This window comes from Rana temporaria, chromosome 7 (genome assembly GCF_905171775.1).
Source record: "Rana temporaria chromosome 7, aRanTem1.1, whole genome shotgun sequence".
NCBI classification, from domain to species: domain Eukaryota; kingdom Metazoa; phylum Chordata; class Amphibia; order Anura; family Ranidae; genus Rana; species Rana temporaria.
This window is the reverse complement of record NC_053495.1, coordinates 190,494,943-190,509,441: the sequence shown is the minus strand read 5'-3', so window position 1 is coordinate 190,509,441 and position 14,499 is coordinate 190,494,943. Positions and strand designations below refer to the sequence as shown.

General features: G+C 47.3%; 1 protein-coding gene across 1 annotated transcript in view; it reads left to right on the top strand.

The window, feature by feature from the left end:
- The window catches only part of TNNI3K (TNNI3 interacting kinase), a 313,510-nt gene that overhangs the window by 126,781 nt on the left and 172,230 nt on the right, over nucleotides 1–14,499 (top strand). The window contains exon 18 of the mRNA XM_040360696.1: nucleotides 10,980–11,032. Coding sequence (XP_040216630.1) covers nucleotides 10,980–11,032 — 53 coding nt within the window. The remainder of the gene's footprint in view (nucleotides 1–10,979; nucleotides 11,033–14,499) is intronic.

Sequence of the window (14,499 nt, the reverse complement as noted above, 5' to 3'; positions counted from 1 at the left end):
GGGACGCCTGCCTTTACACGCACATGGGGCTAGATTCAGGTAGGGGCGCGCATAGTTACGGCGGCGCAGCGTACCGTCTTTATGCTACGCCGCCGTAAGTTAGAGAGGCAAGTGCTGTATTCACAAAGCACTTGCCTTCTAAGTTACGGCGGCGTAGCGTAAATGGGGCCGGCGTAAGCGCGCGTAATTAAAATGTGGATGAGGGGGCGTGTTTTATGTTAATGTATGATGACCTGACGTGATTGACGTTTTTTACGAACGGCGCATGCGCCGTCCGTGTACATATCCCAGTGTGCATTGCTCCCAAGTACGCCGCAATGACGTATTGGTTTCGACGTGAACGTAAATAACGTCCAGCCCTATTAGCGAACAACTTACGCAAATGACGTAAAAAATTCAAAATTCAAAACGGGAACGACGTCCATACTTAACATTGGCTGCGCCTCCTAATAGCAGGAGTAACCTTACGCCGAAAAAGCCTAACGTAAACGACATACCTAAATTGCTTAGTGTAGGAAAGTGTTAAACCCCCTATTTTTTGCGGCATCCAGGAGGGAGGTTGACCCCCTCACTTCCTGTCTTGAAGACGCAAGAGGACTAGAACATTTGTCCCCTATGGAAGATTACCCCTCAACTCCGGTTTCTGTTCAATGGCAAAGGTCATCAAGACCACAAGAGGAATGAGTCTCCCTAGTAGGGATAAACTCCCAATAAAAACTAAGCAGGCACATGTTGTTTTGTGTTTGATCACAGTTCCAACGCTTTTTTCACTCCTGTTGAAGCCCTTTTATGGGTGAAACATGTTGAGTTTTGGGGTTGGGATGCTCACTTTTTCGTGTGCTTTATATTATCAGGAGATGCAGGGTAAAATTGAACAATAGCCAGGTGTGGGAGGCACTCATTAGTATGACCAGTTTTTGGACATAAGTAAGGGAATGTTTCTCTTCATGGAAAACCTCATTTGAATACTCCTACCAGATTTTTCATCCCCTGCATCCACCTGCAGGTTCATCATTTTGGAATGTTTTCCAACATATTTTATGTAGCACTGAAGGAGCTGCTGGTAAGTTGTGGTAAGTTGTGGGTCTACATTCTGCCTATCAACGCCAGAGTTTGGCTCAAACCCTACCTTGGCACAACTGGGTAACCCCAACAATTGTGGAACCCACTGGATAGTTGGGGACCACAATGGTAACATATAATAATGCAATGCAGTTAATGTTGTTACCTTTCACTGGTCACCTGTTCAGTGATAAAGGATGGAACTCCACCGAAGTTTATGCTTAACCAGATGGTAAGTGTTTACTTTATCAAAAGAAATAAGACAGGGTCAAACATCAACGGAGGTGGCTATAATACAATTGGCCTCCGGAGGGAGCTGAGTTCCTTCTTTATCCACCAACGGTAGTCTCTTAACCATATAGAAAGTGGTACCTTGCTACAGTTATTTTAGCTGTGTATGAATACAAGTTATGTTTTAGGGCTTGGTGGGTTCTGTGCTTACAGCTCTTGCATTGATTTATCAGAGACTCAGGAAACCAACTTCCCTGCTCTCCCCTTCCAGCAGGAGCTCAGGAAATCAGCTTACCCTGCTCTCCCCTCCAAGCAGGGACTCAGGAAATCAGCTTACCCTGCTTTGCCCTCCCAGACGGACTCAGGAAATCAGCTTACCCTGCTCTCCTCTCCCAGCAGGAGCTCAGGAAATCAGCTTACCCTGCTCTCCCCTCCCCAGCAGGGACTCAGGAAATCAGTTTACCCTGGTCTACCCTCCCAGCAGGAGCTCAGGAAATCAGCTTACCCTGCTCTCCCCTCCCAGCAGGAGCTCAGGATATCAGCTTACCCTGCTCTCCCCTCCCTAGCAGGGACTCAGGAAACCAGCTTACCCTGCTCTCCCCTCCCAGGGGTACTCAGGAAACCAGCTTACCCTTTTCTACCCTCCCAGCAGGAGCTCAGGAAATCAGCTTACTCTGCTCTCCCCTCCCACCAGGAGCTCAGGATACCAGCTTACCCTGCTCTCCCCTCCCCAGCAGGGACTCAGGAAACCAGCTTACCCTGCTCTTCCCTTCCAGCAGGGGCTCAGGAAATCAGTTTACCCTGCTCTGCCCTCCCAGGGGGACTCAGGAAATCAGCTTACCCTGCTCTCTCCTCCCAGCAGGAGATCAGGCAATCAGCTTACCCTGCTCTCCCCTCCCCAGCAGGGACTCGGGAAACCAGCTTACCCTGCTCTACCCTCCCAGCAGGGGCTCAGGAAATCAGCTTACCCTGCTCTCCCCTCCCAGGTGGACTCAGGAAAACACCTCGCTCTCAGCTTCCCAGCAGGGACTCAGGAAATCAGCTTACCCTGCTCTCCCCTCCCAAGGGGACTCAGGAAATCAGCCTGCTCTCCCCTCCCCAGCTTAACCTGCTCTCCTCTCCCAGGGCGACTCAGGAAATCACCTTGCTCTCCGCTCCCCAGCAGGGACTCAGGAAATTAGCTTACCCTGCTTTCCCCTCCCAGGGGGACTCAGGAAATCAGCTTACCCTGCTTTCTTCTCCTAGCAGGGGCTCAGGAATTCAGCTTACCCTGCTCTCCCCTCCCAGCAGGGGCTCAGCAGATTGGCTTTCCCTGCTCTCCCCTCCCAGCAGAAACTCAGGAAATCAGCTTACTCTGCTCACCCCTCCCAGCGGGGATTCAGCAAATTGTCTTACCCTGCTCTCCCCTCCCAGCAGGGCCTCAGAAAATCAGCTTACCCTGCTCTCCCCTCCCAGGGAGACTCAGGAAATCAACTTATCCTGCTTTCGCCTCCCAGCAGGGACTTAAGAAATCAGCTTACCCTGCTCTCCCCTCCTAGCAGGACCTCAGGAAATCGGTTTACCCATCTCTCCCTTCCCAGTGGAGGCTCAGCAGCTCAGTTTGATTTGCCTCCACCCTGGAGCCGAAGCTCAGCAACACTCTTCCCCCTCTCCTATCTGACTCACCAGCTCATCTCACCCTCCGCCGCCATCCCTACAGGGGCTCAACAGCTCAGCTCATCTGGCCTCCCCCTCCTAGCATTCATACCAGTGACTCAGCAGCCTAAACTTTGTGAGAGGGAACAAAGAGCAGCTACAGTAAGCAGAGGGAGATGAGCTGCTAAAACACTACTTGGGGGGGCTATGGATAGGGAGCAAGGTAAACAGAGCTGCTGAGTCACTTATGGGCACGTATGGAAGTGGAAGCAGAGTGGGGTGTGGGGCTTAGACAAGCTGAACATCTTCAATGTTTTTGCTGTAAACTGAGGATGAATTACTCCATAGAGACTGCAGCTAAAGAGGTCAGGGAGAGCTTATTTTTAATACAAATTTAATGTGTGCCAAGAATATTTCTTGATAGCTCTTTTTGATCTACATTTGCTTTAATTATAAGCTCTTTTTTTATAACTTGAATTATTATTTCTGTTACAATGCAGTATAGGGTGGACTGACCCGAGATGAGTCTACTTCCTAAAACATAAGCAAGGACGTTTGATACATCCCTAGTCCTGCTGTAGCCTCACTTTAAAAAAATGCATTCAATAAACTCTGGGCGAACCGTTCGATTTTTCTACAAGCTATTTATATTTTTTAGAATAGAGCGCCTTCCCATCCAGAAATCCCGGGGGTTGCTTATTTGCAGAGTTCTCGGTTGGAGGAATTTTAAACTCTCTTCTTCATGGGAAAAACCATTACCTAAAAATAATTTGTGCTCCTCACCCGACTGTTTCCCCTAATAAGAAATTTCCCAGTTCTCATGCAAGCGTGCAGAGCAAACAGTGACACAATTTTCATTTGTCATGCGTCCGTGGTCTGAACACCGACATTTTTTTTCTTTTTCGAAATATTCTTAACCTTCTGATTCTGCATGGATCAATTCCGGCCATCAGAACAATTAACATTTTTCCATTCCTCAGACTTTATTTGCTGTATCATTTAGCCTTTTATAGTCTTGATTGTTTCCCGAGCTTAGAAAGCACATTTGTTTTATATTCTCTTTTAGATTATGTACTGGCTAAGCAGTAGCACTCGCTCTGGGACACTTCGCGAGCCATAAAGTTCCACGTGTGAATCATTTTATGTCCCCAGAAGGTTTTTGTAGAATTAAAGCGTGTTATTGGTAACATTGTACAGCCCTGTGATAATCATATTTCTTTGTGATGGGAGGGAGGATGCTACAATTACATCTAGAGCAGGCGGTAGGCAGAGGCATTAAAGAGGTATTAAAGCCAATATATTTAATTCCAAATGACATTATAGCAGCAGAGTTTATCAGAAAGTCTGTTGGACATCCTGTTGCTAGTGCCAAAAGAGGGGGGAAATGTGCATTACGAATAAAACTTTATGGGAAAGAGCTTCTAATGCCTTGTACACACAATCGGAATTTCCGATAGGATAAAATCTGATGGAATTTTCCATTCAATGCTTCCGAGCATGCGTCAACTTGATTCTGAGCATGCATGTTTTTTTCCCCTGTCGGAGTCCCACACAGACGATCGGAATTTCCATAGAAAAAAAAAAACATGTTCTATTTCTAAACTCCGACAGAAAAAAAGTCCGATGGGGCCCACACACGGTCGAAATATCTGATGAAAAAATTCCATCTGACTTTTTTCTTCGGAATTTCCAATCGTGGGTACAAGGCATTATACTATTTACAAAGATTCATTCTAAAGATCAAGACCCCCCTAACGGAGCATTTATGGGCCTCCCAAACCGAGAGTGGGTCCGCCCCCGGGACAGCATTAAGTTTAAAAAACTCGGTCAGGCAGTCAGTTAGAGAGGGGAGGGTCGTCGGGTCAGTTAGGAGAGAGGCGTTAAGCCTCCAGGTACGTGAGCATCGTGAAGGGTTAACCAGGTCCACAGACAGCGACACCGGATGATCTGAGAACGTCTGTATGCCTATGTGCGCCCCCGTCACCTTCGTAATGTCCCGCTGAGAGACAAAGAGATAGTCCAATCTCGAATATCTCGCATGCGGGACCGAAAAGTGAGTGAAGTCACGTCCCTCCGGATGTGAGAATCGCCACTTGTCAACGAGTTGAAGAGATTGTAGCATCAGTTTAAGGCGCTTGAGAATTTTATAGGAAATACATGACCGTCCATTAGAGGTGTTCACTAGGGGATTCAGGGGTACATTAAAGTCCCCCCCCCCAAAATGAGACAACCCCTAGTGAACCCACTAAGTTCCCTAACCACCTTCTGACAAAATGAACTGTGAGCCTTGTTAGGGAAATATACGTTTGCCAGAGTCAATGGGGAGGTACCGTATGTACCCCTGACAAAAAGGAATCTGCCCTCTGGGTCACTTAACTGGTCCGAGACCCAAAAGGGGGCATCTCTGCTTATCAAAATTGACACCCCCTTTGATTTAGAATCGTTATTGGTCGCGTGGAACACCTCGGGGAAGTGCATATTGGACAGCTTGGGGACATGATGGGTCCTGAAGTGGGTTTCTTGTAAAAAAACAACCCTAATGGCTAGAATCAAAGTTATTAAGCATGCATATGGTATATACCCGACCAACACATAAACAAACAAATGAGGTATGCAAGGAAGAACATTGTAGAGAAACCAGCATTTAACCCCTTTCCCAAATAAACAAGTAACAAACCCCCCTCCCCGCAGCCCCTATAGCAAAAGCAGATAGGACCATGAAGGCTGTTGAACCATGGTGCCCGCAGTCAATTATGTCAACCACATATCACAGCGGCATTATTGATCCGGCCAAAGAGCAAAACACAAAAACACAGATAGGCCATGTGATAGGTTGAAGAAGGTACCCATGAGGTGAAAAGGAGCCACGTCCAGGGCTGGGTATAGCGTAGAGCAAGAGGCTTGAAACACCGACACCCCATAAACATACCATGGGGCCTGTGCAAGTTTTAATGCGGGACTTTGCAGCAGCCGCCGGGTAAGATGGCGTACAGAGCTACAGGGAAGCAAGGGGGGGAATCAGGGGTTCGCCAAACAAAAGGGGAAACATACCGGGGGACAGGCCTCAGTCAGTGTGGTAAACCTCAATTCGCGGTCAGTCCGCAGCCCGGTCTCTTGAAGCGTCAGCTTGGTGTCTCGGGGTATCAAGTTTCGGTCCTCCCCCCCGACCCTGTTTGGACTTCTTCGTCGGTCTCTTATCCGGCGTGGAAAGTGGAGAATCCGGGGGACTCCGAGTCGGCAGGGGGTGTAGAAATTCCGCGTACCAATCAGGCAATTCAATTTCACACAGGTCCAGGGCTTCACAGAACTACGGGAGATCAGCGGGAGTGTGCAGTGTAAATTGGTGGCCATTGTGGGAAACATTCAAGGCGAAAGGGAAGCGCCAGGTGTACCGGAGATCTCTTTCCCGCAATTTCTCCAGGAGGGGGCGCAGGGCCCTCCTGTTCCGCAAAGTTATTTGAGAAAGGTCCTGGAACAGCATGATGGTAGAGCCATTAAAAACAATGTTGTCATTCCGTCTAGCCTTGCGCATAATTTCCTCTTTCAGCCCGTAGCTCTCCAAACAACAAATTATATCCCTCGGGGGGAGCAGAGTCAGGTCCTCAAGGTCTGAGCGCTCTGTGTGGCCTCATGAAGTGTATCTCAGCATCCTCCTGCCTCTCGAGCAGGCTGTTAAAGACACTTCTTAAGGTGGTAACGATCTGATTAGAGTCCACCCATTTAGGGATGCCCCTCACACGTACATTACACCTCCTCACCCTGTTGTCCAAGTCCTCAAGGTGATGGTTCATATCTATAAAGTGCTGGGCATGAACCATATTAACCTTCTCAATCCTCTGAATCGCCCTGTCTCGGCGCTTCCCTGCAGTTTCCGTGGCCGCCATCTTCTCATTGAGCACCAGCATGCTCGTCTTAAGATCAGTAAGGGCAGCTGAGAAGGTAGCCTTAATGTCCGCTGCTATCACGAACATATCTGCAAGTGTCAGCGGATGGTCGGGGTTAGACGTACCCCCTGTTAAGCGCTCCGGCGCGGATTGCGAGTCATCGCTAAAATCCTCGTGGTGGATCGACGCCATCTTGGATCTGTCAGCAGCGCCGCGTCCCGCTGATCTCGGTTTAAAGAGATCAGCGATGTTTTTAGCTGAGGAAGGCATCGTGCTGCGCCGCGGGCGAGAGAGGGAAGTAGAATAAGTCTTCCTGCCAGGCATTAGGGAGCCGTCAGTCGGGTATAAGCTGCCAACGGGCCGCGTGTGCTGAGGAGCTGTCTCAGTAAGCCGCCATCCCCGCCGCGTGCCAAGCCACGCCCCTTACGGTTTGTTTTTTAAATAACAAACATGTCATACTTACCTGCTCTGTGCAGTGGTTTTGCACAGAGCAGTCACGATCCTCCTCTTTTTGGGTCCCCCACCGGCACTCCAGGCCTCTCCTTCCTGCCTAGTACCCCCATAGCAAGCCGCTTGCTATGGGTGCACCTGAGCAGGCTCGCTCCCGAGCCGCTGCTCCATGTGCCCATTTACACACCTACTGCGCCCGGCCCCACCCCTGCTTTATCCTCATTGGCTTACTGGCTGCGATTGAAAGTAGCGGGAGCCAATTGCTACCACTGTTGTCTCAGCCAATGAGGAGGGAGAGACCTGAGATGGCCAAGGCTCTCGTGCACATCACTGGATTGAAGTCGGGCTCAGGTAAGTATTAGGGGGTGCTGCCGCACACAGGTTTTTATGAATGCATGAAGGTAAAAGAAAAAAACTTGAGCATTTACAACCATTTTAACTGCAGCTGAGGGCTCTCAGTTTGCCAGACAGGGCTGTGCTGTGCAGCAGAGCTGTGCAAATGTCAGGACTGAATGGGCAGAAATCTTTGAGCCGGTGAAAGTTCTCCCGTTTACAGTGTGGGCTAGAATCAGCAAGAATTTACGCCGGCGTATCAATAGCTACGCTCCGTAAATTCAAAGCTGCGCCGGCGTATCTTCTTTCTGTATTCAGAAAGCAAGATACGCCGTAATTAGGCTAAGATCCGACTGGCGTAAGTCTCTTACACCGTCGTATCTTAGGGTGCATATTTACGCTGGCCGCTAGGTGGCGCTGCCGTCGATTTCAGCGTAGAATATGCAAATGACCTGGATACGCCGATTCAGAAACGTACGTGCGCCCGGCGGATTTTTTTACGTCGTTTGCGTAAGGCTTTTTCCGGCGTAACGTTACTCCTGCTATATGAGGCATAGCCAATGTTAAGTATGGACGTCGTTCCCGCGTTGAATTTTGAAATTTTTACGTCGCTTGCGTAAGTCCTTCGCGAATAGGGCTTTGCATAAATTACGTCCACGTCGAAAGCATTGACTATTTGCGACGTGATTAGGAGCATGCGCACTGGGATACGTTCACGGACGGCGCATGCGCCATTCGTGAGAAACGTAATTTACGTGGGGTCATGTTTTATTTGAATAAAACACGCCCACCTCTTCAGAATTTGAATTTGGCGCGCTTACGCCGGCAGATGTAGGCTACGCCGCCGTAACTTAGGGCGCAGGTTCTTTGTGAATCAAGCCCCAGCCTCACTAAGTTACGGCGGCGTAGCGTATCTCAGATACGCTACGCCTGCACAAACTTACGGCTGGCTTTATGAATCTAGCCCTATGTATTTTATCTTTGTATTTAGCTGTTGTTTAGCTGTATTTTACTGTCTGGTATTCAGCTTTAAAACTCACAAAAAGAGCTGCAATGTGGTTTATTTGGATGAAGTGAGAGCCGAAAATCTTCTCCGTTTATTAAGATTTCTGTTACCATGACTTCAAAGGCTTGTAATAAAATGAATCATTTTACATATCACAGCGCTGGAAATACTCTCGCACACATTGATTTGAAAGACATTTGCATAATCAGATTTCAGATAAGACAGTACTGTTTAAATGAAGAGTTTTTTTGACCATGTAAAAATTCAGATTTTACACCCCTTCTTTTCAGATATTTTTTTTTACCCCCCCCCCCCAAATATAAATGTCCTAATGGCTGCATACAATTGCAAATAAGTCCTTTCTATCTATTCCTCTGTGTATTGCTGTTGAGGGGAAGAGATGTGAAAATATAGAATGCAGCCTTGGGACAAGATGGTTTTGTTTGCATTCCGTTCTGTATTTGTAATTCATGAATTTGCTGTTTTAGAGATTAAAAGAATTACTGTCCTAACTAATTAGGTTTAGGTAAGTTGTTTATGGTTTACATTTGTGTGTTTTTTAAAGGAAACTATCACGTGTGTTCCGTAAGTTCTTATTTTTATTTATAACAGTTTACGTGAAGATCATTTCCATTCTGTTGGCACAAAAATGTGGACTCCGATGTCTCCAGTGCAGCAATCATAGGCGTGCACACAGGGTGTGCCAGGTGTGCCTGGGCTAGGGTGACCAGACATCCCCGGTTTCCGGGGACAGTCCCCGGATTGAGGACACTGTCCACCAACCAAGTCTGTCCCCGGTTTTGTCCCCGGATTGGATTTGAACAGGGGCTGGGGCAATTTCAAAGACAGTCAGTGCCAGTGGCGGCTGGTGCTCATTTTTTTTTTTTTTTTGCAGACTCACTGTGCCCATCAAACGCAGCCACTGTGCCCATCAATTGTCGCCACTGTGCGATCAATTGTCGCCACTGTGCCATCAAACGCAGCTACTGTGCCCATCAATTGTTACCACTGTGCCCATCAATTGTTGCCACTGTGCCATCAAACGCAGCCACTGTGCCCATCAATTGTTGCCACTGTGACCTTCAATTGTCGCCACTGTGACCTTCAATTGTCGCCACTGTGCGATCAATTGTCGCCACTGTGCGATCAATTGTCGCCACTGTGCCATCAAACGCAGCCACTGTGCCCATCAATTGTTTCCACTGTGTTCATCAATTGTTGCCACTGTGCCCTTCAATTGTCGCCACTGTGCGATCAATTGTCGCCACTGTGCCCATCAATTGTTGCCACTGTGCCCATCAATTGTTGCCACTGTGCCCATCAATTGTCGCCACTGTGCCCATCAATTGTCGCCACTGTGCCATCAAACGCAGCCACTGTGCCATCAAACGCAGCCACTGTGCCCATCAATTGTTGCCACTGTGCCATCAATTGTCGCCACTGTGCCCATCAATTGTCACCACTGTGCCATCAATTGTCGCCACTGTGCCATCAAACGCAGCCACTGTGCCCATCAATTGTTTCCACTGTGTTCATCAATTGTTGCCACTGTGCCCTTCAATTGTCACCACTGTGCCATCAATTGTCGCCACTGTGCCATCAAATGCAGCCACTGTGCCCATCAATTGTTGCCACTGTGCCCATAAATTGTCGCCACTGTGCCCATCAATTGTCACCACTATGCCATCAAACGCAGCCACTGTGCCCATCAATTGTTGCCACTGTACCCATCAATTGTCGCCACTGTGGCCATCATTTGTCACCACTGTGCCATCAATTGTCGCCACTGTGCCATCAAACGCAGCCATTGTGCCCATCAATTGTCACCACTGTGCTGTCAATTGTCACCACTGTGCCATCAATTGTCGCCACTGTGCCATCAAACGCAGCCACTGTGCCCATCAATTGTTGCCACTGTGCCATCAATTGTCGCCACTGTGCCATCAATTGTTGCCACTGTGCCATCAATTGTTGCCAATGTGCCCATCAATTGTCGCCACTGTGCCCATCAATTGTCACCACTGTGCCATCAATTGTCGCCACTGTGCCATTAAATGCAGCCACTGTGCCCATTAATTGTTGCCACTGTGCCCATCAATTGTCGCCACTGTGCCCATCAATTGTGGCCATCAATTGTCACCACTGTGCCATCAATTGTCGCCACTGTGCCCTGTTATTGGTGGGTTATCCTTAATAAGAGAGTATGCAGGGTGTGATGTCATGCAGTCTGACCTGAAGAGATGGATGGGAACTTTTACCTGAACACTGGCTTATTAAATTCAAACTTTTAGTATAACAACAGCTAGAATTTTAGATTTATTTATGATTTGTGATCCTTTTTAAGGCACAACATATGTAACTTATTATTTTTGTTTCAGCCATAACATCTTGCTCTATGAAGATGGACATGCTGTGGTCGCAGACTTTGGAGGTGAGGATCCTTGTAATGATAAATGTTATCACCCTACAAATAGAAGGTAATGTTAAAGGGACAGTCCACAGATCCAGATTGCCATGAGACTGGAAGTTAATCACAAGAGCCCCCCTTACATCAGAGTCCACAGAGTTCCCCTTTACTGTAAGGGAGAACTCTGGGGACTCTAACATAAGGGCGTACAGCAATTTTTCATTGGTTTTTATGTTGTGGTATACAAATTATTCATATGATACTGGCAGATATTATTGAAACACGGGGGTTGATTTACTAAAGGCAAATATTCTGTACACTTTGCAAGGCCAGTTGCGCCAGAGCTAAGTAAATCAGGGGAGTTTCTGGTAACTTCCATCATCCAATCATGTGTAAGTAAAAATGCTGTTTTCTTGCTTGTGATTGGGTATTGCACTTGCAAAGGACTGAGTCTACACTCTACAGCAAAACCTCAGATTGAGAGTAATGCGGTTTACGAGAGTTTCGCAACACAAGCTGTTTTTTTTATTAATTTTTTTGATGCTGACTTGATTTGCGAGTGTTGTCTCGCAAGACGAGCAGGATTCAAGCCTCTGGGTTGTGCAGTACCGCATTTGGCCAGAGGGGGGGCGTCGGAGACACTCGGAGACACCTTGGAGACACTCGGTTCCAGAGTGTCTCCGTGGGGCTCAGTGTGATCTCCGAGCGTCTCTGTGTGTTTCTGAGTGTCTCCAGCGCTACCCCACCTCTGGACACATGTGGTACTGCATATACTAGCAGTGACACTGTAACAAATTATCTGAGTTTCCATTGATTCCTATGGGGATACTCACTTCGATATACAAGTGCTTTGGATTACAAGCATGCTTCTGGAACAAATTATGCTCATAATCCAAGGTACTACTGTATTTTCCTTTAGTAAATCCGCCCCAATGTGTCCAGATACAGAGAGTGTGCATATTGTGTGTCCTCGTTTAAAAATCTTAAAGGAGAGAAACCTTTAGGCTAGGTTCATACTGTTGTGCGGAGTGTCTCACAGCAGGGGTCCAGTGCGTCCCTGTTCATCGTTTCAGGTCCGAATTTTTGGCTGAATTCGGACCTGAAACGCACCAGTGGACGCACAGGACTCTCCTGCAAACCGCTCCGCAGCCATCCCGGAGCTGTGTGAACCGAGCCAGTCACAATCTCCCGACATGCGAATTGAATGCGGGGAAACCCTCATACAATTGGTACTAGTGTGAACCCAGCCGGAAGCGGGCCATAGATAGAACAAAGATGTATCCGTTCAGCAAAAACCAGCCATCTTTGGCTGTACTGAAGTCACTCTACCTTAAAGTGATTGTAAAATCTTGTTTAAAAAAATAAAAATATTAAACATGTTATTCTTACCTCCTCTGTGTAGTGGTTTTGCAAAGAGCAGCCCAGATCCTCCTCTTCTCGGGTCCCTCTTCGCTGCTCCTGGCCCCTCCCTCCTATCCAGTGCCCCCAAAGCAAGCAGCTTGCTATGGGGCACTTGAGCCGAGCTGTGTCCATTCAGACACCGAGCTGCCAATCAGCCCTGCCCCCTCTCTCTCCCGATTGGCTAACTGACTTTGACATCCGCAGGAGCCAACGGAGGGAGAGTCTAGGATGGCTAAGGGACTCGTGGACATCGCTGGACAGAGAAGGGTCTCAGGTTAGTATTAGGGGGGTGCTCTATTGAAACTAGAATAAGGGATTTTGTGCAAAATCTACACGTGATCCAAAAAAGGGGACGGTGATGAGTGTAGCTCAATCAAGAGTGCAACACTGTTTAAAGTGTACATAAATCAAATAAATGTGAAGCGGGTGAATGCATAATAAGTGTCCCAAAAAATTGCAGTGTCAGGCTGCCAAAAGGGGTGAAGATGAGCTGTATATCCGCTAGGCTAGATAAATGTGAATAACAGATAGATGAATGGTCATATCCATACACGGGCTCCCAAAACTCTCACCTCATTGCCAAGAAAATAAAGCATCAGAGATATCCTTAGTCACATCCACCTTCTTGCAGCCAGAGTGTCTTCCCACCAGTCTCACTTCAATGGTAATTCTCCTGGGTCAGTCCCTAATATAAACTCCGGTCCAGAGTAGGGGAGAAAGAGAGAGAGAGCAAGGAGGCTCCAATCGTGAAGTATGTAAAACTCAGGGGGGATTTATTAAGAAAAAACCTGCGCTTACATAAAGTGAATAAAAACATGCAGTAATACAAACAGCCAGCGGCGTCCTCGGCGCCTGCTTACGTCACTCCAGGTGTACGTCCGTGAAGGAGTGCGCTTAGTTGAGACAAGTACACATTTCATGTCTGAGGTTTACAACCTCTTTACGTATCCATTTTAGGGGGACTGAACTTTTGATGCCCATTCATACTTCTCTATGTGCATTAGCATTGAAAACGTGTGTTATAATGCAACGTACAGTAATGCATAATACATTTATTTTGAATGGCACTATGATGCACATAATATACAATAAAAAAGTAAAGTAGGTAATCGAGCTTCTCAGTGTGAATGGTCTTTGTAAAGTGGTTGTCAGAAATAGTGCAGTTGGGGCATATTACTGCTCATTGAAAGAGAATAGAAATAGAACGTCTTAACGCTTTTATGTTTTTTGTGCGTTAATGTGTGTTCCATTAAAACGTTTTGTTAACACACACAGCGAGGGTAGGCTTCTATGTTCTATGACCTTGCTATACTACTACGATACATTGCTGGCTGTGATCTCCTGAGGAGGTGGATCGATAAACACCGCCCCCCCCCCCCTCCTGCCGCCACCCGGTGCTCTCCTGTGCCATCGGAGACCCAGAGAAGAATGAAACGGCCGCTGCCGGATGATGACTGTAACGGAATGACCCGTGACAAACAGAGACTTTGAAAGGATGAGGGGTACTCCTGTGCCGCAGCGTCACTAATAACTCTTGTGTCTAGGGTCACTTTGTGTCCCTTTTGGGCATAGGGTGACTGAGAAATATAAATTAGAAATTACATGAGATGGGACATTACTGATGGCTCATATTACAGGATCTTGAGATATTGCAAAGTGTTGGTTTATTCTGACCCTACCGGTCAATAGAATGACTCTTTCAATGATTAGCCCTGGCTATTGAGTTGTTAAATGGGGCTGGCTCCTGAAAGGCCTTTCATTGTGTGATAACACTGTTTAAAGCCTATTGATGATCAGGTGTGAATACCTTTCTGTCGGAGTCAGACCGTCTGTCTAAAGATGTGGATTGAGGGGAAATCATTGTGTGATGGTGTTTTGTTTGAATTCTATTAATAAAGGAATGTGACTTCTCAGGTGCAGTGATTAGGTCATGTTAATTATAGACCGGCGCCGAAATGTCTGGAATGTTTAGTAATTAGCCCATCTGAATGTGTATTGAAGCCCCCCCAGTGTGTGATGTGTGGGTGGAGAGTTTGATTGTTCCTGTAATTACTGAAACATGCCTTGTAAACTGTATATAAACTTGAGAG